The sequence below is a fragment of the Manduca sexta genome, chromosome 17, assembly GCF_014839805.1.
Source record: "Manduca sexta isolate Smith_Timp_Sample1 chromosome 17, JHU_Msex_v1.0, whole genome shotgun sequence".
Lineage (NCBI taxonomy): Eukaryota > Metazoa > Arthropoda > Insecta > Lepidoptera > Sphingidae > Manduca > Manduca sexta.
The window spans coordinates 10,864,829-10,892,021 of NC_051131.1; the positions used below are offsets into that span (position 1 = coordinate 10,864,829).

At 34.5% G+C, this 27,193-nt stretch overlaps 1 protein-coding gene across 4 annotated transcripts in view; it reads right to left on the reverse strand.

The window, feature by feature from the left end:
• Positions 1 to 27,193, reverse strand: part of LOC115449500 (cerebellar degeneration-related protein 2-like) — a 94,104-nt gene that overhangs the window by 2,467 nt on the left and 64,444 nt on the right. For 2 of the 4 annotated variants that reach the window (XM_037439624.1, XM_037439625.1), the window contains exons 2-5: positions 2,780 to 2,892; positions 2,295 to 2,443; positions 1,191 to 1,628; positions 754 to 925 (exon numbers count right to left, since the gene is read on the reverse strand). In XM_037439624.1, the coding sequence (XP_037295521.1) occupies positions 754 to 925; positions 1,191 to 1,628; positions 2,295 to 2,443; positions 2,780 to 2,892 (872 nt within the window). Of the gene's footprint in view, positions 1 to 753; positions 926 to 1,190; positions 1,629 to 2,294; positions 2,444 to 2,779; positions 2,893 to 11,424; positions 11,717 to 26,070; positions 26,550 to 27,193 lie in introns of those variants that run through there. The other 2 variants (XM_030177344.2, XM_030177343.2) reach the window with 2 other exon arrangements.

The window sequence follows — 27,193 nt, forward strand, 5'->3', positions numbered from 1 at the left end:
TTAGTACGAACTGCAACCACAAATGACGTCCGTCAGTACTGTTATTGAAAAAATCATGCAAGTGCTGAACAACTGGAATGACACATACATCGTCCGCCACCATTGACTGTAGCGTGCGTTAGACGCGCTTAGTGTAATGTGTCGCTGATGGACGTACCTTCCACTACATACGATACATCCAAAGAAAACTACTGCAAATGCGCTTCATAATGCATATGCAAAGCGTGATCAACAACATCAGGGGCAGTTGGAAAAGCTTTGTCGCCTAGAAACGAGCGAAACGTTCATATGAGAAAAACATTTCGTTGAGGAATTCTGACGCCGCGTTATAATTATGCATGACAAGGAAAGTGTGAAAGTGGCACATGATTGTTTCACACAATCACAATCAAAGAGCGGACGGAATAGTACAGGAAAACATTTAAATAAATTACAATCATTAGTTCGGCAAATGTTAATTACGTTAGTCACGCTGCTGTGTTATAACGTTGTTATGAATTAGTCGGACTGGGAGTTTAAACAATTAAAGGATAATGGGAATTTAGTATGGATTTTTCATACATTCCAATACCGATTATAGTTCACTTGTATCTTTTAATTATTGTTGATATATATGTTTTTCGTAGCTTAGGTACAGAATTAAAATAAAGCAAACTTATCAAATATGTTAATAGAAAACAGATTTTTACACATAAGAAAAGCTATTGTTAATTTAGTATATTTGAGAAAAGTTCCATGTGTAATAACACTTACGTCGAATTTAATCAATTTGCTGTTGACGTGGTCTTCTCGAGGACTGTCCTGGCCAGAAGGTGGTAGGATTAGGGAACTGATTGCGCTTCTATCGTCATCATCGCCGTCGAGCATTGACGACATGTCATCACGCTCAACGCCCCGTAGACATCGAATGCATAACTGGCCTTGTCTGGAAACACAAACATAAAATACTTTTATTTTTGATCAAAACAGAAAATACTTGCTTTAGAGAATTTCTCTATCGCCAGCGCTTTATTAACACTGTGGTTATAAATATCTTCAGATCGTACGCGTTTAAGGACCAATCAAAATAGTCTGATCTAAAATTTTAGTATTTAATTTTCTCGATTAGCCCTTAGTGATTACGGTCGTTTATTTGTTTCGACTGTGTATGAAATAAAAGCGTACTTAATCAAATTATTTTAATCTATTACCTGACTTCCTCGAGAATGGAGAACTCTTCCTGCATGGATTTGGGTTCATCATCCCTCAGGTGCAAATTCCTTAACTGGTCCTGTAGTCTGTTGTTCTCTTGGACCATCGACGCCAACTGTTCCTCCAGTTCTGTGACTCGCCTCTGTTCTTGAGCGAAGGAAACCTTACTCTCTCTTAGTTCATCGCTTAATCTTAGTAAATCCTCATCCTCTTTAGTCAGTTCTGGGAGAGGTGCTACCGGTTTCGGTGTACTATTTACTTCTGGTTTCTTGCAATTAAGTATTGGTTCCACGACCTTTTCTTTTTCTTTGGGTTTTTCGCTTTCAGTTTTCCGTTCCGCCCTTCGCCTGTAGATCTCTAGTTGGGCGTTCAGATCATCAACAGTCTTTTGTAGTTCCTCGCATTTGCCCTCCAACGTCTCGATGTTCGAGCACAACCTAGAAATATTCATTCCATTAAAATATCTCTGAGATTCCACATAAAAAATTCGTAGCTATGTAAAGTTTACCAACTCGCCACCATGGTTGAGTAAGTTTTAAATCCTTTCCGCAGTATAATAATATAATAATAATATCAGCCCTGTATTAATACTGTCCCACTGTTGGGTACGGGCTCCTCTACTACTGAGAGGGATTAGGCCTTAGTCCACCACGCTGGCCTAGTGCGGATTGCTAGACTTCACACACGAAAATTCCTATAAAGAATTTCTTAGGTATGCAGGTTTCCTCACGATGTTTTCCTTCACCGTTAAAGCAAGAGATAATTCACAAAGAATACACACATTTTTTTTTAGGAAAGTCTAAGTAGAGGTGTGTCCCCTTGGGATTTGAACCTTCGGCCATTCGTCTCGGCAGTCCGTTCAACAACCAACTAAGCTATCGCCGCTTAGGCTAGTAAGAGAAGTTAATTTCCAAAATTGGGAAAATATAAAATACAGGCCCAATATTATTATTATTATTTTTATAACGTATTACGTAAGTATGTGTGTTTAGATATACCTAATTATAATTGAATACAGAATTTCAAACTTAATTTGAATACAATTCAAACATTAACTAGATTTAGTGGGATCCGAAATTCTCAAATTGTCCAATAATGCTTACGTCTTAATGTGTTTCTTGTCCCCCGCATGGTCGACAGCTAATCTGTGGTTGGCACGCTCTAACTCCTGGATGCTGACCTCGAGCTGTTCGTAGATCCTCAATCTCGAGTCGTTCACCTCTCTAAGCGCGACCGTTTGTTTTGTTAGGTACTGGAACAAAAACGTAATATATGCATAAATTACATGTTTGCAAAATTAAAATGACAAAATTCGTTTTGAATAAGTAGGTATCATATTAGTTACGGAATTGAAGCGTCATGGAAATGAAAAATTATATTTATAGTTATTTATATTTTTGTATGTAAATACTTTTTTTGCTACTGAGAATAAAATTATAAACGAAACGCATAATGATTCCATTGTTCACGAAGAAGAGTATGGTATGTTTATTTTCATTCTTAGAAGGTAACGTATTCATATTTTTTGTTTGCAAAATGTTAACTGTTTATGAACAAAAGAAGTCAAAGGTCTTTTAACTGCACTAACCTCAATCTCCTGAGTTTGATCCTCGATTATATTTTGGTGTTGGCGAAGAGCTGTTTCCAATTCTTTGTTCCTTTCGAGTAATGTCTTCCCGAGCTCTGCTGCGAGCTGCAAATCTGTAACAAAAAAAAAATCATTTATTTAATATGAGGTATTAAAAGCTATGTATATCGCAAACAAATCTCTGCCAAGGTAACACCGACTCAGGCAAATTTTTTGTTTCAAATACAAAATGAGTCGGTGCAAACTCTGTTGAGTTAGAGTTTAAAACCAAGCAATTATATCTACCGGAATTGTTATGCTGACAGTTGACCGCATTGCGGATTGCGATAGTCACACATAGACGAAGCACGGGTAATTGACCACTTGCCTTGTAAGACATAAAGCAACTCACACTTGCACAGCTGTGAGTAAGCATTGCTGGCTAGCACTGTCTTTTGCCGATTGTTACTGCTTCTCGAGGAGCAAAGCACAACGCTTGAGCGATAGTTTCGTGAAAGGCATAACCTTGCGAGAGAACAAAACGCTAATATATATAACTTAGGATTAAATTGAGGTCAATGAATAGGTGGGAATTCTGTACGCACTTTGAAAGTTGACGGATATAATATCAGAGAAATTGTGATTTATGATCAGACAGAAAGTAAGGTTAAACAATAGCTTGATTAGTATTAAGATAGTTGATTTTAAAATTACAGTGTATAGAGATTAATAATTTCCAAGTTCCGATTTCACCGAATACAATCAGCGATGATTCATAGAATTCGGATTTATATATTTGTCAATTATTTTTGGAAAATTAAAAAAATACTTACCTATATGTAATAATTTCTTAAAAACGAGTTGATACTTCGCGCTCTAAAACAATTAAATAACGTAGATACGCAGATACCGTTTAGTGACGTACATTTCAGAATGCAGTTTTGTGTTATAAGTATTACCAACATTCTTTGCGTAAATATACAATTATGCTGTTGGCATTGTTTTGTGTAGGAATTAAAAAGACAAAGCTTGTACATTTTATTTAATTCTTGATATTTTTTTTTATTTATTTATTTATTAAAAACTGACAAAACATTACATATATTATGAGCTTATATCCTATGGTCTTCACACTAGGCAAGCCTGTATCGTGTATATCTATTTATAAGTTTTCATTTAACGAGAAGGCAAAAAGATTGTTCCGTAATCTTTGCACCCATTGAGACTACTTTTTACAAAACATGGTTTTCTTAGTAAGTTAATACCGACAAAAACTGAACCGGTTTTCTGATGCGTGAATATGTTTGATAATTAAAGTAATAGTCTGTTAACTCAGACCTTGTGAAATGAGCAACAGCGTGCGAAGGTTTGACTGTTATATTAACTTTGTGCCCATACATAATAATGTTAAAATGAACTCACTCACATCTGCATACAGTTGCTATTGGTTTGAGCATCAAATCTTGTGAGTACTTACTTCCTTGAGGAGAATATGCAAGAAATAAGACATATGACTGAACGAGTAAGTTATTAAAAACTAATATATCTATTATCTACATAAGCAATGTGATGAGTTAATCACATCAAATATTATAAGAACCTTTGTATTTGCATACTTTTTATGGACCATGCGGGAAATCCTTTTCTGGTAGTTTATATAAGGTAAATTGTCTAGATAACATCCTTTGGATTAATAAAATAAATAAACGTAAACTTGATGTTAAATTTCTCAAAATCTAGGTCTCGCCTATGTTAGACTTTGGCCGTACAAAATTATTTAAAAATATTACATAAGTCTTCGCTACGATGTTGCGAAATTCATATGACCAAAATGTCAGGAAATGTTATGTAAATATAATAAAGAACTAACTTTATACTTCTATTAGACAGAACTGCGTGGTTTTTGTTAACATTTTTTATTCCACAAACTAACCTCGTCATCTGAACGGTGTTTTTAGATTGTGCGCGGTGCGATTCAATTTGAAACACCGCGTGTAATTATTGCAAGTCAGTAACCCTCATCTACAGCTGTCATGGAAAATTATTAAATTTTTCAACATGTTTTAAGTTTCAGATGATTAAATTTGATTTAAACATAATATAAACGAATCGAGATGTCGATCCCTATTAAAATAGTAGGCAAGTAATTGATTACAATTGATTAGTATATTATCGAAAATTGTTCGTAATAAGAAGTATAAATTGTAATTTCTGTACAAAAGGCCTAAAATATCGGACAAAAATTTCGTAAATTTATTTATGGTTAATAGAGATTCACAATTAGTTTCGTTTGAAAAGAAGTTTATTTCATTTGATTAGTTACATTGAACAAAATCTGTATACAATAACTAAACAATCGAAGTACACACTCACCAGATTTCTAATATACTACGAGACTTTCTCGCGCCATCATATTCAGATCACTATGGCTGATCTAATGATTTGTTCTTTCCAAGAGAAAATCATTACCCGAATGCCCGAGATACTGTCATCAGAGTCTGTTGTTAATGGGATTGACGATAAAACTCTATCACTTACTGTGTAATGATGTCGTGATCATTGCAGGGTTATTCGTTTCAGAACAAAAGAATAAACTTATACAAAGTAGTAGGTGCATGATTTCAGGCACTTCAAAATGCGTATTTTTTATTTAGCTCGGTATAAATTTAAAATATCTTCTTATACTTAAATCAGCATACTAGCTAAATTTATACAAATTTGATTTGCTATTGGCCTAACGTATCACCCGAAACACAATTTAAATTATTAAATTCTTCACAGATAGGCGCGCGTTTGGCACAAAATTATAGTTTTGTTAAAGCCTACAAAACAAAAATGTACTAAGTTACGTAATGTAATAAACTTGATTGACAATAAACCAAGGTTTCTACCCACCCACAATTCTTGTTATTCATAAGAAGTTAAGAACAATGATGCTTTAGTTTGCAGCAAACTACAATTTTATTTGCAACTTAATTGTTGAACGCATTAATCTTGTATTTATTTACTTCAATACCAAGAGAAGCTGTCATTTGTTGCGTGTTAATTGTTACAAGAACGTAATATCTTTATTCTAAAGACAATTGAACGATCTATTGTAATCTATTGGATGAGCATTAAGTGGTTTCTTCATAATAACCTTTGACCTGTAACTACGGTTAATGACTCAACACTAGCAACTACTAGACTAAACAGATGTGATATTAAACTGTAGTTTGTCATCGTTTAACGCGTTTCCTAATTTGTTACTTTCGGGCCAGAAGTAGGTCACAGCACTCTGTTTTTACATTAGATACTACTTACGCATTCCTTCTTGCCACACCAGCTAAACTTATTTTGGTTTCAAAACGCAAAGTTCATATGTTTTTATACTTTGAAGATGTTTTTAATTAGAGTAACATTATCTTACAATCAGAATAACATTATGCAAGGATTTTTAAGAAACATTTCTTTATAATAGGTACCATATTGCCGTGCTAAGCTCTAAAGCGGTATCTCAAAAAAAAAATCAAAATCTTGATCTTTATGTCGTCAGATAGTTTAAAGAAATACCCATCCAATGAACTCACCCAAATAATAGTATCTTGTCTAAAACGTGTTCAAAAAAATCTTAAAATGTGTCTCTATCCCATTTTTACATACAAAACTATAAAACTGTATTGACAAAACTGCAATTATCTCGAAATAAGGTTTCCCTGACATACCGCTTTTGCGCTTAGCACAGCAGCATACTTCAGGAAAGTTTATTTCCTTCACTTGCATATTTACGAATTGAAAATGAATCTCCCTAAAAGTTTCCGCTTCATCGGTATTATCCGCGGACAGGTTAAACACACACATCGAGTCATGTTTAGCTTTCAATCACGAATGAGGATAATCAGTGTCAATCCAAACGTGATGTGATATTATTATCTGAAATTACGTGACGAACACTATAAGTGCATTGTTGTATTATAGAGAAAGTATGTTTTGTTGTTCACTTGCAATTCACACTGATCCTTGAATGATTTCGATGAAACGTGACTACGCTTGAGAAGATTATGGTGTGGTCTGTGGAGTCATGTAATTCGCATAGCTTGTTAGTTATGGTGCAGTAGACGATGAGCTTGAGAAATGAGAAGCAACGGATTCAAGATAAACTGTTATCCGTGGATTCTTAAAACCTACTTTCGCATATTTCATGACATTCGAGCTAAAATAGTCGTATCGTGCTGGGGGTCAGGGTATTATGTCGCTCTTGATTGTTTTATTTATTATAAAAATCCAAAGGAAAGTCATATCAATAGAGGATTTGGAGCATAATAATACTAAAATAGTCAATTTGAGGTCTTTTCGAAAATTGTAAGGTACCAAAATATCCTTTATTAAATCTATATCTTATAGGATAGCTTTAAAAACTACTTGGAAAACGGTAAGCGCGCCGTTTTACCGAGGCCCTTGGAGGGTCTTAAACTAGATTCATAGTTCTTTTACGTCCACCCAAACCATACAACCATTTTTATTGTATAATGAATGCATTTCAAATAATGCCCTATTGCCACAACATTTCTTAATCATGATTATGGATATGTATTCAATTTCGTTTAGCAACATGTACCCGTCTTTACACCCCGCATAGATAAGCCTTAAAGTATCCATTGTTCATGTAGTCAACCAAAGTATGTTACAATGCAACAGTTTCGAACACTTGACTTCTTATATAAGGAGTCTCTTTGTAATATACAACCGGTAATTGCTTGGTTCGATGCTGCATTTTTATGGCACTGCAGTGTATATAACAATATATAGCATATATATACCAAAATTGTAGCGAATCGAGAATGAGGGAAGAGGGTAGACAATGAAAAGCCGTACTAGACTTTTTAAGCCTTAAATGAAATTTATGTTATCACTACATAGGATAAAACAAAGTCGCTTTCTCTGTCCCTATGTCCCTTTGTATGCTTAAATCTTTAAAACTACGCAACGGATTTTGATGCGGTTTTTTTTAATAGATAGAGTGATTCAAGAGGAAGGTTTATATGTATAATAACATCCATTAAATAGTGGAGAAATACTGTTATTTTGTTATGTTATACCCGTGCGAAGCCAGAGCGGGCCGCTATGTTTTTATATACAACGTTCACAGTTTTTCTGTAGTGTATTTAGTATCAGCATTGCACCCGTGCGAAGCCGAGGCGGGTCGCTAGTATTGAAATAAACCTAAGATTGATTGTGACATTATACAACACATAGGTTATTTAATTATCCATTGCTCTGCTTAAATCTGTATAAGATCCGCTTTAATTAATGAATTGCTGGCTTTATTCTGGCCGGAAGACATCTGCATTATGATATAATTTATGAAAAAAACTTTATTCATTTTAATTACACTCGAAGTATTGACTTAACTTTCCAGTGAAGCGGACATGTGTAATTAAGCAGAAAAAGGTCAGTAATAAAGTTTTTTGTGGGGCTCAATTGGGACTTGTAACTGTATATCTGACATGCCTTTAAAAGAATATAGGTATATATGTTTATGTTGCTTTTAAAAGAACGAATTCCTCCTATACGAATTTCAGCCACGACGGCCAATCACAACGGGGATAAACCAGGAGCGCCGGAGACGTTATAGTGCACAAGGGTGTACGCAATAAACAGGTGCACTCTTTGGTCCTTTACTTTCATAGTCTGATGAGACAGCAATCCGACATGACCGGAGACCAGGCGCAAGACCAACGGCTTTACATTCTTGTAGAGGCACGGGGTTTCACTCCGCTAACTTTATTACTACGAGCTGCAACTGTTTTATTTTTTACGATGGAAAAACCTGGTCATTTTTATTTTGGTCGACCTGTGATTCGAACCCAGGAACTCAGCGCGGTAGCCGTACTCGTACCGCGTAAGCACAACTTCGCCGCCAAAGCAGTCAAATACTAAAGGATTAGATACTTCCAATTGTGAAATAAATAATCACTGGTGTGTATTAACTCTCGATAAGCCACCATAATTGGGAATGTGTTGCTGATATGAAGTTAAAAGAATGGGGATTGGAGTTCAATCATTGAACCACTCAACAAATTTTCCTAATCTATGGGTAGGTCTCGAACCCACACAGACGTATCAATAGAAACCTAGATGAGGAATAAATAGGTTTTATTATCACATAAACTTCTCAACAACAACAATCAGGAACTAATCTCTTACTATTGGTTACTTCATAGGTAGTGAGTGCTCGTTTACAGTTTATCATTAAAACGGTTGAGACATGGTCCGAACGATAACCTAATCTATCCTTAAGTGCAGATAAGAACCGGTAATGATACTTGAACTAAATTGAAGTACAAAGTCTTAATACATAAAATTTAAGGAAATTATAAGATAAATCATGGTGTCGTAAATCATAAACCTACTAATTGTATTGATCTTTGTTAGGAGTAAAAGCAGAAACTTCTGAATACATATAACATCTCGGAAAAGTAAACATTGGTATTTTAGTTTCGGCAAAATACGAAAACGGTACTGTGACCATAATAATAATTACAGAATAATTAAGATAATATCGAACACCTAAATTTTGCTAGTGTTGGACTTAACTGTCTTAAATACGTAACGAAATTAAGCAACAGAAAATCTAGATAGGTTTAACGGCAGGTCGGTCTGGATCTAAAGGAGGGATTTGAGCAATGGACATTGGACGTTCTGTGGCTGATAATCCTAACGCTACGTAGATAAGAGTGATTATTAAAATATATCAATTCTTCACTGTTAATAGAACTAACTGAATGTAAGTAACGTCAACATTGAGACTGATTGCAGACAAGTATCATTTCATACATTACGATATAACCCAGTAGCGCTTCGGGTTAACACCTCTATAAGTGGTTTTTGTATGCTAATTAACGTTAAGTATTGAGTATGCGTTTAAACTCTTTATGTTTATTGCGTAAATGTAACACGACACGACTTACATATTTTCAGGTCAAGAACCTTTATAAAGAAACGTAATTCACTTTATTTGATTTCAATCAAGACTTGAAGGATACTGCTAATTAAGTAGATGTAAGTAATATAATGTAAAATACATCTTTTTAATAGGCTCATTACAAAAACCTGGTTTTGAAGAGTAGATAACAGCGAAACTATAGTTTCGTCACATCAGACTTTAGAGTGGAATTACAAGTCTATTTGGTTGATCATTAATTCAAAAGGCTACAACTTAGTTCTATCACATATTTCAGTCCGAATATGCAAAACAAGATGAAGATAGTGTCATATTTACAACGTGGATCCGTTCATTATTTTGCAATCATATTTGCATACGTGCATGCACAGATGTCATGGTGCCGACGATTCCATTGTTAATAAACCCATATAGTATATTTATAACATACCGTCATAAAGGAAAGTTATCAGTCAATATTGGAAAAATGATTAATTGTTGGCCAGAATTATCTATGGGCGTAATTACGTCAATACCAAATCCAACAAAGATATCGCATCTACTATCTCCGACAGCGATACAATGAACTTTTTTAAGCACTTTAATCTGATATTTGGATAACATTTCGGTAGTTTCCGCTGCATTAAATCTGTATCAACCTGTTCCATCCAAAATACAGTTACGTTTGTTTCGGTTAAATTCAATCTCAGCTTAATCTAAATTGGATTCAGTCATTCGAAAGTGATTGAGCAACGAACATCCGTATATCTATTTTCATATAGGTCTTAACATTAGTTTTTTATTTAAAGCATCTATAATGAATGATTTATTTCGATGATAGAGTGATAAAGTAGCATATAGGTGCGTCATCAAAACAAAAAGTATACGTCGACTTGACCAAAACATTACACAAAAGATCGTTTCCGACAGCTAGTACATAAGTGTTAGAACTCATATTGATCTATTTTATTTCACATTGTTAAATATTTACTTAATGAACAGTTGCATTAGCGTACTGAGAATTTGACTGGCTAAAATTTTGTTATGCAAAGTCAATTTTATTGTTTGAATTTTTTTAACAGTGTCCCGAATAATGTAAAGTTTTGTACCCGTGTGGGGTTGTTGCTGGGAATCAAGTAGTGAATCTATTTAAATAAACAACTGGAAATTTTACAATACACCAATGTTACAACCATGATGATGAATTAATTTGTATAAACTATTGTTTCATATGATGATTTGAGTACTCCAAAATTGAACTTGGTAGTTAACGACAGTGATAATACGACGTATCTCCACGCCATTATACGTAATTGTGATGTTTCATGTCCCGATATGAACGTTAAATGAGGAAAAATATGAATATAACGATTCTAACGAGTTTCTAGATAATGTTGTTAACATGGAAGGTTTTAGCGATATGTTTGTTCGTAAACCTACCTAATAGGGAATTTTGCTTTTTGAATTACTAATGAATATCAAAAATCCCAAATTTCAAAATCGTCATAGATTACAAAGTTAATAATTATCAAATCAACTGCATTAAATAACTCCAACGGAAATATTATGTCTGTGCCTAAATGTTTCGAACATTGTGAAAGCGTAATTTTCTGCAAAAATAATGTGGCATAACCGATACAATTCCATGGTTTAAAACGCCACTTGTATTGCATTTTTTGCGGAGTGAGGTACGCGCGTCTTGAACACCGACCGTCAGCCTCTCACAAAGCCTTGTGAAACTAACCTTCGGTTCCTTGCAGGCACTCCAGCTCGACGGTATAGTCCCAAAGGTCCAGAGAATTCAGTCCATTCAGCTCCCACGAGTTGAACGAATCGCACTGTTCTTGCTCTTCGCTCATTGTCCTAACAAAACGTTCAGAGTTCACTGACGACGTGTACGTCGTTTTTTAATTAACTTTCAGCCATAATTTTACTGTCGAGATCGTTTGGGCGAGACGCGGACGCGGTGGCGGCGTGATACGTACTGACTCCGAGCCTGAGTGGTGGCGTGCACCGCCGTCGGCGATCAAACCGCGAAGCAATTACCGCACCATCGCTCCTCGCTCCCAATCTAATTTCAATCTTATTTCTTTTCATTATTCGCCTGCAGCCGAAAAAATTCAAAATGTTGACGCATCGCAAATTAACAAACTAAAATGGACAAGTTAGACACGGATGTGCGTTGATTCCGTGTTTTTTTTTGGACAGAGCAACGCTTTTAGCATTGTGCTAATTTTATATTTTTATGTAAAAACAGTTAATTATTATCTAGTTAATTAAGGAAAACATTAAGTTAACTATTCAATTTAGCAATGTTTGCGTGGATTTGGAATGTATCCATTGAATTACATCTGTATGATTCGCATGTTTTCCAATATATTTTGTAACTTTGCACTATTGCTATGTTGAAATGATGAAATCGAAAAGAAATCTTTCAATATAAAGGCTTATTTATACATTGTTTCATATGTGATCAGGCACTGTTTTTATCATAATAAAAACTATGTTTTTATTATGATAAGAACAGTGCCTGGCTATGGCCAGTCATTAAAAATATATGTCAGACTAATTTCGCCATATCATGATACAACCACGTAATGCATGCTGTAATGCAAATCGTTTGAAATCATTATGACAACGTAATATCAAGTATGTGTATCTCACCAAAACATGACTAAATCGATAGACCTTTTATTACGGAACCCAAAAACATTAACAGAGAAAGTGCAGAGATCAACAATGTACTTGTTTTTATCAATCAAGAAGGTATGTAAATACTGGATGAATGAGTCAAAGAAAGTGTACGAGATCTTTTGATCCTCGCTCGTAACGATTTCTCACGTTTTACAATACGTTTAATGTCATTACTGATTATTATCGGTCACGAATCGTTCCTAGTTTCGTTGCGATCTGTTCCTCCGAACTATCGGAAACTAATGTTCCACGAGATTTTCCTTTCAAAGATAGTATTTATGCCGTTTTCTTGCGAGGAAACCGTTGATTTTATAGTTCTGATAGACCTCGTAAAATGCATTGTGAAATCACTCGGAAGTGTACTTGTCGATTCTGCCTCCAATAAAGATTTTATGGATGTTTTATCTGTAACATTTATTTTTGTTTCTACTTCTATTCACTGAAGACTTACTACTAGAACTTAAACATTTACATTACTTTTGAAAACTATCTAGGAGTTTAAGTTGGCAGTAGAAAATCTACATTTATTATTACCAAGTAACTGAAGATCTTATTGAAATTTATTCGGGGATAGGTACATCGTAATTTTCGGCATCCAAATCCGGTCATCCAATTAACGCAAAAGTTTTTTAATACAACCATAATGGAACGTAATAGCCGTTCTCCGCGAAGGCCCTCGAAAATAATGATTAATATACCTCAAGTGTCAAAAACCTTTCGCCGGAAACTTGTCTTACTGAAAAAGATGAAGTTGCGTGCGCGTTGCTTGATTGGTGAACGCGATCAGCAGACCAAGACTGTGTTTCTGAATATAGAACATACGTTGTGTAATTGTGTTCATCACTTACATTGTTTGCATACTTCAGTATTACGAATAACTTTATCTAACTAACATAATGCCGCACTATACCGAAATTATAACGTTTTTGCCGAGATACATATCTAAAAGTTATTTAGGTATGCATTTTTTATTTCACAGTTCAGTTTTTGGGCATATGAATAAGGAAATATTAAATATCTATATGATTTTTACATTTATGGGTGAGATATTAAAACAATAGGTTGAGTACAACAATTGTTTTTTGTGTTTTAATAATGGTTGATGTCACTTTAAAGTTAACAGTCCGATTCTTATAGTTAAGTATACCAAAATGACTGGCTATTTTCTTGTGTTTCGATGTCTCGATTGGGTTTTTCCATTTTTCAGTCTAGATTCTAGATTGTCGCTATCGCTAAAGAGGTTGATGTCGCGCACCATTAAATTCTGATTTGTATAAAATAATCGAAATTACAAGGAAATTGTTGAATACTGTCGAAGTGAAATACCGGTTATTGATCTGTTCTTACAGAAACAAGGATTAAGACGTATTAAACATATCAAACACACAGTTTTATAACTATGTTGCAAATTAGAAGGTGTGCGATGAAGTGTGTCCTATGTCCTTGCTTTGCTTGGTCCACTCTGACCTAATTATTTACAACATATAATTAAATACGGATACATTTATTTTTATAGGTTATGTCTAAAATGTAGCAAAACAAATTGATTGTACTATTAACTATTTTTTAAGTATTTAGGTTTTAACTAAACTTTGAAATACATATGTGAAATTGTTTGGCTGAAACTTGGTTTAATGCTAATACTTTAAACTCAATTATGTTATTTTCAGGCAAATGTTTTGTTAAGATAAATTCCATACACAAATTACATATAAATAAAACACGCATTTTGTTTAAATGACCCGCAATTGAACCAAATTTAAGTAACTTTTACGACATATTAATTGCAAACAAATTAATAATTTTATCGTAAATACTGATATCTTCATCACCTCATATTATTATCGCTTAATTTAAAAATGTTATCGATAAATGTAACTAAAGCTATTCGAAAGCGTGTCGTCCACTATCGTAATGCTACCGGCGTGTCCTTCACTCAGGGTCAACGGTTGTGCCAATTGTACCTATAAAAATATGGTCTCATCGGGTGGATTGTATAAAAAGTAGGTTCTATTCAGAGGCCGTAGCAGACGCCTTTTTATAAACGTTGACACTAATAGAAAACAATAAATGTATGATACCACAAGGAATGACATCCTAACGATAAATCTATCGCTAGGATATCATTCCCATAAATAAGTTAGCGTTAACGATTGTACAATAGAATCTTAACCACAGCCCTGTTCTATGTTAGATTTCGTTTAAACTAATGAAACATTTTAGAACAAAGCAGATCTATAATCTCTTAATGTGTAAAAATATAACACCTAATATATCTATTATGGAATCTGTTATTGGTACTAGATTATAATGTATTTATATCGCTAGTATATTTTCGTATATTGACAATGGTATTCAATCATCAACGAATACTTAAACTGTGAAATTTAGAACTGATTGTCAGAGATGGGAATTATTTGAAATATATGTATTTTAAATACAATTACAAAATACAAAATACCTATTTTTATTTCACATTTGAAACACTTTTTTCGAAATCTATTTAGTATTTTATTTGAAATACTTTATATAAATATTTTGTATTTGTAAGATATAAAATAGTTTTGTTACATTTTTAATTCATTTTTCTTATTTTTCATTCTAAAAATGTCCAAATGTAAAAAAAAACTTCCTTAAATAATACCTGCTTACTAAGTTCTGAACCTCTTGAACAACTATTTTCATTCGGTGAAATAATTATGAGGCCCCATAGATTTAACAAGAAAGATGAGCTCTTTAACAAACACAAGTATTAAAACCAGTAGAATAATAACAAGGTACCTATTTTATTTGGAAAACCTATTTTGAAATTATATAATTTGCATTTTGTATTTAACTTTTTCACATGTCTGCTGATTGTATCCATACATATAATTCAATGACATGACATGAAAATTTCCAATGTTAATAAACATCGAGTTGATTCAATTTATATTTTGGCAGACAATAATGACGCACATTGCAACATTATCGTGGTTATTGTAGACTCCATGGGTGACCGGATATGACATTTATTGACACCGGTTACATCGTTTTTATTCGGTGGAAAGAAGTCAGCCGTGAAAATGTTAAGCCCCATTATACAAATGCGTCATCGTCTGCCTTATTACTGGCTGGATGAAACTGTTCATTGTAATGGAAATGCGTCTCAACACTGATTTTTCTTTATAGGATTTTAATAAAGACAGTGTTAACATGTATATTAGCCTCTAGGTGCAGTGAATAATATTTCCAGACCTGTGAATGGGATTGCATCCAGCAACTTCCTGCGATATTCATCGTCCTGTGACGACGGTATCCTTACATATCAGCAATATTCACTATAAAAAATAACTTTAATTTAAAAGCGGCGATAGCCTAGTTGGTTGTGGAAGGGACAGCCGAGACGAATGTCCGCAGGTTCAAATCTCAAGGGCACACACCTCTGACTTATCTAAAAAAATTAGGTGTGTATTCTTTGTGAATTATCCCTTGCTTTAACAGTGAAGGAAAACATCGTGAGGAACCCTGCATACCTGAGAAATTCTCTATAGGAATTTTCGAGGGCGTGTGAAGTCTACCAATCCGCACTGGGTCAGCGTGGTGGACTAAGGCCTAATCCCTCTCAGTAGTAGAGGAGGCCCGTGCCCAACAATGGTACAGTATATTACAGGGCTGATATTATTATTATATTATAATATTCACTATTCACATAGTTTAATACATGTTTACTAGGTATTATCACTCATTAACGTACAGGCTCACTATCGGCATAATATCTTCTCGTGAGAACAAAAATAGCGGTGTTGCGTTAAGTGGGAACTGGACTCACGCATAGGTGGTTCTGTACCAGTGCCATATCAATGCTTGAAACGTCATACATTTGCTTGGCTTTTATAGGTCGCATTCAACTCTCACTTCGCTTTAGAAATAGGAGGTTGCATTATAAACCTTACGAATCAAAACCAGATCGATAGTAATGGCTCAGATAAAATTTTTGTCACATTTTGTCACGGGACTCTAAAAACTAATAAACGATGCTGCCATTAATATGAAATTACGCTCATGTATTATGATGTTACTGTCGCATTGTTCGTGGATTGTTCCCAAATGTAGTTGCCCAACAGCTTACCCACGTCCGACGGTTGCATCAACGTTGTTTTGGAGCGTTGACACATTGGGCCAATTTATCTCAATTACCAACTCATGCATGAATTTACACACATAACTCGACGTGTGGTCACGCTAACGATAACGCTCACAACATTCGGATCTTTAGTAGAGACAGATCACAGTGGCGTAGTTTAGATGGAGCGGGACGGGCATAATAATTAATCACATGAAACTTTTAACGTAAATTTGTAGTAGTGTCTAAAGAGGCTACGTCCCAGGGAGGGCATCAAAGGCTCTAGGGCGGTGCCATGGATACATACTCTTGGATGCTAAAAAATAGGTCGCTGGAAAAAGGAACAGGCTCTTGTCTGGTCCTTAGGGCGGTAAAGACACTGAGACCGCCTCGGGTGACAGAAACTCGCGCTACATGGATGAAACTTTGCTTAGATATACCATGGCGTATTGGATTAACTACTGACTAGTTTTGAGAGTTGCCAAGCTTCATTGCTCGGTTTAAAATGCGTGCCCCTGCCGATCTTCGCTTACAGGAGTAGCAGTGATGGGTGTGAGAGGGGCATAATCTCGTATAAACTACATTTGTCTTAGGTAAAATAGTTTAAACACGAGCAACACCTAGTGAAGATACATATATTAGGAGTTAATAGGATTAGAAATATACGAAGATTTTAACGAAGGACAATGATGTAAAGATTTTCTCATTTAAAGTTAAAAAATAAAAAATGTTTATAATTTAAAAGTGCTGATTATTTTTAATGTAAAGTCAGCCACATAAGTAGATAAAGAAATACAAAATTCCAAATTGTTTGTCAACTATTGCGACCTTATCAATAATCGTTTTTACTAAAACAAACTTTAATAGGTTTACTTTATTTTAGATAAACAAAAAAGAATATTTCGATCAAAGTTAAAGTGTCAAAGCGTTTTTTTAAAGTTTTAAATTTGTTTAGCTAGTTTTGTGGTTGACTGCACATAATTTCCGAAGCAGCAAACATTGTCGAACTTACGGTCGTTGACCGATAGGCACTGTTTTAAAAACGCAATGTCCTTTAAAGTGAAAGTAACATGTCAAAACCGTTATGTTTAATTTTCTTTGTACTTTTTACTTCAACGTCGTACTCAAACGTATTCAAGTCGATATGAGCATAGTATGTAATATTATAAAATTCTATATTATTATGTTGTCGAGATAGCAACAAGACTCATGGCGGAGATCATCTTCCAGATAAAATTAAACTCACCAAATGACTGTAAAATTGAAATCTAATGTATTCATACCACGCGAGCGTAAGATAAACTTACATTCTATGTAAGATGTATCAGACAGTAAAGAAAAACCTTTCACAATAATTATCTTGAGCTATAGGACATATATACATGTACATATATAATTATATGTATAATTTTTCCCTTGAACTTTACAGACCTTTTAAAGATAGATGGTTTCAAATTTTGCTTCTCGAAATCCACATCGCAAGAATTATTTAAATATTTTTATACAGCAACATAAAATTCATGACACGACATCGCAATATGTGTAAGAGCCCTGTGTCACATGATATTGGCTTACATTTAGGAGAAAGCAAATATTGTCGCAGTTACAAAACCAGTGTCATGTCTTGAACACTAAAATGTTCATATACTACAGTTTAGCGACAGAAAACTTGGTATTTTAATCCATTTTGCTGTCTCGCGCTCTTTAAACCGACGCTACACAATAGGGAGCGCTCGCCAGCTTTCGACAGACGGTACATGGAATGTTCGCGAATTATCCACAATCGAATAATTTTGCCTACACGGAGAACTTCGACCAAGCTTGATTCTTGTTAAATCATGCGGATAGAATTGATTCATCCCTGTCTATATTAATTACGTAATGGTTGTTTACGCGTTTTTAAAAGACACGCAATTTATTATTTCAATTATTATGAAGTTAAATTATTGAAAGGGATCATGCTTCATTTGCGACAAATGAAGCGAGATTGCAATAATGCGCAAAACGCACGCGTAACCTTACTATTCGAACTTCTTTTTTGTTTAAAATAAAATTAATTAGTTGCAATAAAAGAACATGCTAAATTAGACTTTATTGATGTCACGATCTTACAAAGTTTAATGAACCTACCGAATATAATATTTAAACGCTAAAATGCTTGCCGTTCCAAACGTGATAACCCTATCTCAATCGGAATCGTATGACGCCCACCGCTTAATCCCAGACAAGCAGACAAATGGTTCAACAACCGCTACCACAACTATTGGAGATAATCTCGAAGTAATAACGGACCTCATCTGTCGAAACATGATTGTTTAACTGCAAACACAAATAGTTGCACCATTAAACACACTTTCTATCGTACTCATCAGTAGCCGGCCGGCGAATGTCACTTTATGTAACTTTACGCGCTTATATTTTGTTTCGTGTAAGTTGCACTACCATTGTTTATTACGAAATTAGTTCGCGTGTTATCGGATCGTTTGGATTGTTATGGCAGACCGGCATCATTCTTGCGAGCGCACCGAAGCGGTACTCGAGTAACATCTCTTGTATCGACATTAGGTTCGGCATATTGGCCTTGGATTGAACTTGTGGTAACAATAAAGTCATCTTGCTGTATCAAGGTACAATGTGATGGGACCAACATCCAAACATTATAAAATAACGAGATCATTTTATTTCAAATGTTTTTACATCTTCTACATCTTGGCGGATGCAAAATGACTAATATAAAACTTGCAGGTTGTAATTTTTAGTAATTCTGACTTTAAATAAGGATATAAGTATGTATAGATATAGTATAGTTAATAAGTATATCTATTAGTAGTACGTAGGTACTATACAATGGCAGAGTGGGATTGGTACGGAAACCCCTTATTCAAGATTGGAACGCATTAACCAATTTAACGGATGTATTCGAATGTTAATGTTAATGTTGTTAATGTTTTACTGTTATGGTATTTTTCTTGGCGTATTAGTCATTCATCATTTACAAAGCAAGATGGCACTTAAGGTCGTCTTAATAACAATTCAAGGTCTAAGTAATTTATATAATGACGTACTTTACCGCGCCTGGAGTCAGATTACTATGTTTTTATTAAAAACATCCAAGTCATACAGATTTGACGTAGCTAATAGGAGTATAGTGGCGCCTTTTTATTCTTGAAGCCAAGTTAACTACAAAACTTTATATGATCAATTTGACTAGTTCGTACTTCTTTTTTAACATGACTACGTTTGTTAGCCTGGTAGGGGTTAACTTATACAAACACACCGGACATTTGAGTGAGCGCTTTAGGTGCTCGCAACCCTTGAAGTTAAGCAACCATGTTCAGGGCAACCCACTAACGAGTTACGAACCTTGGCCTCAGGACGGCCACTGCTAGAGGATAACATCAACAATTAGGGAGTTCGTACCTATAAACTAATTTATTGGTATATGTTTTCTATGGTACGTTATCTTTTTTGTTCAGTTGATAGACATTAGACAAGACCAGCAAGCAGATCACCCGGTGGCAACCGTCATAATGTTAAAAATTTCAACACTAAGCAATATACAGTAAATAAATAAAACTTTGAGTTATTAATTAAGAAGTACTTATCTACAAGACATACCGATGCACCTTTATCTGAGACATTAAATATAAAGGGCCTTCATAAAGCACAATATTCAAGTAAACGTTATCCGTGTACCCTGTACACTAGACTGATTATCATTTGGAAGCATGGTTGATAGTACAGCATTGGTTTTCGATCTGATATTAAATTTACTAAATATTTGAAGAAGTAGCATTATTTACTGGAGAAGTCAAACAAGCCTCTCAGCTTGAAACAACAATTAAGTTACCGTAGCTCTTCAATTGAAATTATTTTTACGTAAATACACTTCCTGCATGAAAGTGTTCCAGTGTGAGATGCAGGAAGACCGCTCTCGGGGCACAAGTCAACGCGTTCGCGCACGCGGTCTAACCTCCGACGGGCTCGCAATTTGTTGAAAGTCGAATCGATTTGTTTTAGAAAGTAGATTGTTGCAGACTTTTGCTAAAGTAAAGAGTATCGATTCTTTAGTCACTTATTACTTAAGCTACTTGACACTTCCGATAATGAAAAGTATTAAATATTGATGTCCGCCATTTTGTGTTTTGTTTTTTTTTGGACCTTGTTATAAATGTTTATGTATTTCCCAGTATATTGTTCGAATAAATGTTTCTTTTTCTCTGTCTTACTATTTGAACTAGTAATTACTTACATAGTTAAATGATAGCACCTAAACGTACTTGAATCAATCGATTACACCTATATTTAATAGTCCGTCATGGGGTAGGTGAATAATAGAATAATACGGAACAAAATATTATGTAGTTAAATTCGAATTTGACTTTGTAAACATTGCTTTTATTTAATAATAATAAATGCTTAATTGCCGTTTTAAGTTCTCACATACTTAAATACTAAGTATATTTCCCATGGAGATATCCATATTTAAATAGTTTTGTTTTGAATTTTATAGCACTGTTAAGTTCATATAGCGAATAATGTTCAGAATAAATTATTCTAAACTCGATTTTTCTTGCTTGTGTCCTTAAACATTTTTCCGCAATTAAAAGGTCACAAAACATAACACCACTGTATATTATAAACAAATATGAACAAAACGTATTCATAATTTGGGTTTTTATTCAAGACCTTAGGTAGATTATACAAAAATCTTACACGAGTTGAAAACCCTTTTTATCATATTTTTGAGTTTTTAATTTTTATTACTTATTAAAAATTCAAAAACTACTAATTAAATTATAATAAATGAAAAATGCAGGTTGCATGCAAAAGTTATATTATTGTGACTAGAGTTGGTCTTGGGGTGTAATTATTTTTGATCGTTACTTTTTATGACGTAAACCTCAATAACAATGGATAATAATGAGTGGATGTGTTAAATTATACGGGTTTGCATAATATATTACTTAGGTATTGTTGATTCCAAATAGCGAGCAGCAACACTGTTTACAAATGCATCATATTAGATTTTATATGTGTGGTTAAGCGCATGCGTCATATTTCAAAGCTTATTTACACTGTAGACATATGGTCATCATATGTGTTCTTTATATCTCAAGTATGTATAAAACCGGATTTTGTAAAACACTGTTTAGTTTTTTCTTGTTTAAATGACTTATTATAATTGCACTGATAATCGCGCCTTTTGTGCCCAAAGGTGTAGGCAGAGATGCAACTCCTGCACCCACTTTCTGTAGTGTGCATTCCGCCCGTGATGTGATAGGCGTATCGCCATATCGGGCATGAATTTCAGATTCCAGGCTGATACTGAGTAGAGAACCCGACATCACTTTAATGTGTTATAATCACTGGTATAAAAAATCGAATAACCTAAAGAATTGACAAATTAGGTTTCCCTGAGATTCGCCGAGATTCACTTCTCGGGGACTTAAAATGCGTGCTGATCCTGGCTTACAGGAGTTAATTAGTGTAAGTACGTAGTAGGAAGTAAGTACTTTGTAGTTGTGTGGGTGTGAGGGCGGGAAAGTCTCTAACATAAAAAAATATTTAAAAAATCTATTACTATAAATCAAAAAAGAAACAAAGAAAATGATCAATAAAAATTATATCCTTAAATTGGTGTGTCACAATGATTTTAATCATCGCGATAATATTTGTAATAGTTTGAAACAAAGTAATCATGTAGCAGTCATCTATTAAAAAAAAGGTATTGATTGAACAAGGTATTTTTAGATATAAAACAATATTATAAAATTACGTGTGTGATTTTATAATATTGTTTTATATCTAAAAATACCTTGTTATGATAATAATGATTAACTATGTTTTAATGGTACAAGGTAAGTGACAATCAAAAGTAACAACTATGATGAGTAATCACCACTGCTTAAAAAACTTACAGTGCTGTACGGATATTGAACCTTAAGCAGGCGTAATAGGGATTGGAGACTGGAGTAGAATAGGTTTCGCCTTCGACAATTTTACTAAACGTACGAAATAGGGTAAAGTTGCCGCGTTACATATTAAAAATTATGTTTTTAGATTGTGCATGCAGCATGTTTAATGTTTATGTAAGTGTATACCATGTATTTTTTAAAAACAAATTACTTCGATGTTATGGAAATTTTAAGAAAAAAAAAAAACATTTGATAAGTATACAATTTAGAATGAATTGTAGCCAGTTTAAATAACAAGTGAAAGAAAGCTTTGTCGAAGTGTAATATTATTTTATGGCGTAATTTTTGACTAGGTATATTTAAAGGTTTATTATAAAATATAACATTACCAATCAGTATTTATATAAAGGTATGAAATAAACTGACGCTTGATAACATTTTATATAGCTGATACTATTATACAGGTGTAAAGGAACAAAGAAGTCTATTCTAATGATTTCAATTTAACATTCAGTCTGATTGACTATAATGCCTTTGTTGATGCCAACCTATTGATCAGCAAACCTTGTCCCTGTCAATCTTGCTTAAGTGAAATTAAATTTTATAGGACATATTGCAATACATTTTGAATACTACATTTGCACAATGTTAATCTGTAAGTGTTTCGTTAAAAAGGATATTAAACATTGAAGACTGGTTTTTCAAGTACCTAACAATCCAGTTTTTTGCCCTGATCCTAATTTTTTGATTGCTTACGTTTGCAATTACGTTTTATTTTTTCTGCCAGTTGTTTACAAAACAATTGCATAAGCTATGACAAGGCAAACATTTAACTTCGTTATATAAAGGTTCCAAGATATTATCTTGGAACCTTTATACAAAGTTAACATATTGAAAAGCGAAATAGAAAATAGTTCCAGCATAGTTACTTTGCAATGCGATAAACCTGCTTATTTACAAATTTATTATCTCAGGATCTGTAAAACCTGCAGGTCATGAACTTAAATTAAGTAAGTACATTATTTATTCTATGTGCAGCATGTACATATCAGCCACAAAACTAGCAGAAAAATTCGGATCTTCTGAATAATGTGATGTCATTGGCAAAATCTTTTTCTTCAATAAGTTAAACTACAAAAGGTTAGCTTTATTTTAGACAGAGAAAAATAAAATCTTTTATTATACTTAACGTGTATAGATAATTTAAATTTTGAATTTGTTGTTACTTTTGTTGCTAACTGCACATGTAATTACTACGTTCGCGTAGGTTTATTATACTAAACAGCCAATAAATGCTCTCTCTTCCGGAGATGGAATGAACATCGTCAAGTTTTGAGTCACCCAAATCTAGTAATTCGAATTTAAACTTTGAGTTGCAATATTTACACTGATCTAAAAATATAAAAAATCTTTATCTATATAGATAACATCTTAAATGCTACTGTAGTAATATATTTAATACTTAGTAACCAATTATGAAATAGTATTTAGATAACAGTGATAAAACGATCAAGTTTCTTATCATGACCTCTGTGAATCAAGACTGAATTTGATAAAATTATATATACTTACATAAAATTGTATATAACAATCGTATGTCACTACAAATATGAATAACTTATTAATATTTTTTTTTATACATATTCGAGAAATAAATAAATTTATACGTACGTATTTTCTTAATACCACAAAAAAAAACTCTAATATTGTGATCATAACGCATCTAAAGGCAAACACGCAGTGGGACTGCATCCTGATTATAATAACTTGAACGGGAGAAAATAGCAATTGGAACCGGTCGGATATGTACTAGGACATCGTGGTTCAAGGATACTGCAGCCGGCGCACTCATCGACAAACGACGGAAGGAAACACAGCCCTAGCTTCATTAAATGCTCTTAATTAAATCCAAACAACTGGTGGTAGGTCTCTCATATGTTAGAGTCCGCCTGGGTGGGTACCACCGCAATGTCTATTTCTGCCGCCAAGCAGCAGTCACTGTTGTGTTCCGGTTTGAAGGACATCGTAGCTAATGTAACTACTGGACATAATAAGACTTAACATCTCCTGTCTTAGGATGGCAAGCGCAGTGGAATACCAAACAATACTTTGTAATTCATGGTGTTGGATAGTGATTCTACTGTTAATGGGCTGTCGTATCGCTTACCATCAGGCGAACAGCAAGCTCGTGTCGTCATACAAAGAAATAAAAAATAAAACCGCATAGCCCTTATGCGACGATGCATTATGCATTTTGTAAAGGCTGGTTTTAACGAGGAGCGCAAAGCTCAAGGCCATGTGCAATTTGCTTCTACCCTCTTTTAATAATATATGTACTTGGGCAGATTTTTTCGTCAAAATTTATGGACATTTAAATTAAAATGTAAAATATTGATTTATCTACTTAATATATTAAATAAGGTAACTCCTTATCATTATGTTATGACCTTATAACTATTATGTTAGCCACTAATAGTTTCGAATGAAGTCTACACGTGTTTAATGTAAAACACAAATACATAATTTCGAAATAATTATCTTTAATGGTCACTAGAATAATAGTTCCAATGACAATTGTGCAATAATTATTGGTGGTCGATATAAAAATCTATGATTAAATTTCAAACAATCCGAACATCGATATCTCGATCAGGCTAAGACAATATGGCGGCGTATTTATAATACCTCGAGTCAATTATTATGATCTAGTGAACCTATTTACAAGTTTATCAATGGTATAATTAACAACATTGTCTTATTAAAGACTACTTATCAAAACAGACCGGTACGGTCAATTTGACTTATTCGACCGGCGAGTTTTGAAACACAATTCAAACCGCAAGCGAAATTTGAGACTTGAGAATGTCAATATAACCCCAATTAATCGATGACGATATTCGTAAGGTAATATTTCGTAATCGGAAATTTCCTTCGGCATGATTGATTGTACAAGGCCAAGGAATTGACATAAACCTTGATTGTTCCTTGTTAATCTTTGACTCATGCATATAAGTGAAGTTTATTACGTCTCGACATAAAAGGGTCCAGAGAGGGTACGCTGTATCGATTTTCAAACCCTATAAAGTTGCTGCGCGAGGGGAGACAGGTGAACGCACGCGATGGCACGCCATGGTCCCTCACAATGCAAAAGTTTACTAACGAAAACGGTGCAACGTCTGACGGCCAAGTCCACCTGACATTGCAATAACTTCCTTTTCAATGACTCATGGAATTCATTGGTTTCCCTGTCACGTGATGGTTTAGTAAGATTGCAAAGATTATTAAAAAATCTACACGAATAAAGCAAACAATGAACCCGTAATATTGCATCGTTAGTGCGGGTAAGCGCATGCACAAATAGCGCTAATGACGTGCCTTAATTAAGATAACTTTTTGTGTCATGGAAACAAAAGATAAGCATGTGAGTCTCTTCTTAATAAACTTAAGAATTTCTTGGTATTTACTAATATCAGCGACATCGGACTATAACTACAAAGACTCTCAAATGACCGACAGAAAAATCAATAACCATGCGTCCAATACATAAACGCTGTCACGTCAGCGCAGCGATCTTTGTCCCTGCTTAGTATTCACATAATTACTTCGGCAAACAAATATGAACGACTACTTTTCGTTATGAAATTGATGTGAATATATATATTTTTTGACTAACCGTCTAACATGCAACGTCGCGACGTCAAGACATCTTCCTCGAACTCCTCTAATCCTGTCGATCTTTCCTTCGTTATATCCATGTTTATTCTCGCACACTGACACTGCACTTTTTACGCCACAACACAAACCATAACTGATTCTTCTTTCACACAGAACGAGGGCATACTAGCTCGACGCTGTCCAGCTGATCGGACGCGTTTAGGATCGAGCCGTGCGGAAACACGTTATCGCGGTAGCCGTAAGTTAATAACTGGTAATCGACCGGTCGGCCGTCGCACATCGGCCGTTCAATGTCAGTATCGAATGGAGGATCAATTATGCGACATAGGAGCGCGTGTCGCAAGTTTGCGTGCCTGGCTCAGTACGTCGAGCAATAGAGCTGGTGCGGCGCACATGCGTTTTGTGTTGGCGCATGCGCTCTCATCTAGCGTGGTATCGACGCGCTATGGCACGGCCATGGCGTCGACGGGACGCGTCGTCCCCTCGCGACTGACCGCCGCGCCGCGGCGCAACGCGCCCCCTCTGTCTCGATTCTATGCTACAAATTAATTGAGCAATTTACATCGTTCTTGCGAAAACATTCGAAGCTTGAATATTGCAATGATGGTTGTAAAGCATTTGGATTCTTTTGGGAGAAAATGTCAGATGTCAAATAACAATAAAGCAAGACTGCTAATGAAATAAATCTAAATATTTTATTTAAAAAATTGTATTTCTTAAAAATGATCAACGGCAGTTTCGTTTGAAAATAACAGAATTCGATGACGTCTTAAATTACCAAGGTCTATAATATTCTAGAATTGTATCACACGATAAAGATATTTTTATTACAAGTAATATAGTTTATAAATGTTTAGACAAAATCAACAGGAACAAAACGATTTATTAGGGAAATGTTCGAGCCGTGGCACCTGCCAACGCCTACTCGCATTTATTTCCTTTCTGCGACGCGCGCCGTTGCGTGTTGCTATTACTTAATCGCCAGGCGCCCATTACACACTTTCCAACGAGATTTTGTCAGCGGCAGTAAATTATAGTGATAGATATCGTATGATATAAATCATAACACGGTGTTTATATTATCAGCGATTTGCGCTGTGACAATATAATCACGATAATGT